Raw genomic sequence first — 1,432 nt, forward strand, 5'->3', positions numbered from 1 at the left:
ACTCACCATAGACTATTGGAACATCTGTTTTCCCCAGATAATCACAATTTTGTGTATCAGTCTTACTTTTCTTTCTGTTATCATCAATATAGTTTATTGATTTATTACGATCCAATATTGGTTTATTGCTATCTAATATTGTAATATAAAATGAAAACAGATTACACGCCAAGAAAATCAGATATATAAGAATATTTTGTAATAGCAAAAATATGTGTACCAAAATTAGCATTTCCTTGATGAAAACAATTTTTCATTTGGATCATTTGCTCATAATCTTTGATTAGTGTATCAGTCTCTGCATTGTTTTTATTGCGATCAGCGTCATTTTTTATGTTGCAATCTGATACTGAAATATGTATATACAAATAGGTCGAGTACTCAAATATAATAGAATTTATATTGATACTTTATAATTATAATATATAATTAATAATATATGACTGATTGTAATATATAAAGATATACTAGAAGACAGATAAAATATGTACTAGAAAATATTAATAATTTCTTAATCAATGTAATTTTTCATTTCAGAATCAATTTTGTTTTGTAGATACTTGCATCAGTAAAGACATTTTTTACAATATTATAAATAAATGTCGCGTAGAATAAAAAATAACTGATTCCGTGTTTGTTACCTGAGTTCTCTGCAGCAATCGTGAAAATAGTAGCATTTTTACGTGCTACTTTCTTATGTAGTTTCAATTTTGTTATTTTCACATTTCTTATTCTTATAGTATCAAATTTTTTGCACATAATATATGGTATACCTTTATGTATATTTTGTAATATTTGCTGTAATAGTTGTTTGTCATCTGTAATGTTAAAGAAAACAGTTATTGATTGGTACGTCCACAATGTTTATTTTCATGTTTATTTTTTAATCCCAAATAAATATAAATGGATAAAGCAAATAGAGTTCAAAATTAGATAACGTTAGAGTACAAGTATAAAAATAATATAAATATAAAAATAATGTTAATGTTTGTTATATTTATGCATTTATTTTAATATATATATTAACTTATTTTTAAACATGCAAACATAGGTTATGTTAAGTTTACATAATAAACTATATAATAAATTATATATATTAGACTTATAGAATAAAACACGAAAAACAAAAACTGTAGTTATAAAATACTACTTACCGTTTTTTCCTATAATGTTTGCTGGATATCTACGTCCATCACTATATTTGACTGTTGTTACATCTTTTTTAGCAATAATATTTTTAGAACTACACACATATTGTACATTATCAACAAATTTTACTAAGGCATACATGTTTCAAAGAAGGAAACTCAAAGAAATTGATTTAGTATGTAAAACTGCGAAATAACGTATCCTTCCACTTTTTCTCAAGATTAATAGCAATTTTTAAGATTTATCATCACCGAAACAGTTTAGAAAGGTAATAACCATGTTG

At 24.2% G+C, this 1,432-nt stretch overlaps 1 protein-coding gene across 1 annotated transcript in view; it reads right to left on the reverse strand.

Annotated features, from left to right (window-relative positions):
- LOC105457859 overlaps positions 1 to 1,383 on the reverse strand; it is a 7,968-nt gene extending 6,585 nt beyond the window's left edge. The window contains exons 1-4 of the mRNA XM_011702761.1: positions 1,155 to 1,383; positions 642 to 818; positions 221 to 349; positions 7 to 132 (exon numbers count right to left, since the gene is read on the reverse strand). Of these exons, the coding sequence (XP_011701063.1) occupies positions 7 to 132; positions 221 to 349; positions 642 to 818; positions 1,155 to 1,290 (568 nt within the window). The 5' untranslated portion in view covers positions 1,291 to 1,383. The remainder of the gene's footprint in view (positions 1 to 6; positions 133 to 220; positions 350 to 641; positions 819 to 1,154) is intronic.
- Between the last annotated feature and the right edge of the window lie 49 nt (positions 1,384 to 1,432).

Source organism: Wasmannia auropunctata, unplaced genomic scaffold, assembly GCF_000956235.1.
Source record: "Wasmannia auropunctata unplaced genomic scaffold, wasmannia.A_1.0 LD334939.1, whole genome shotgun sequence".
NCBI lineage: Eukaryota > Metazoa > Arthropoda > Insecta > Hymenoptera > Formicidae > Wasmannia > Wasmannia auropunctata.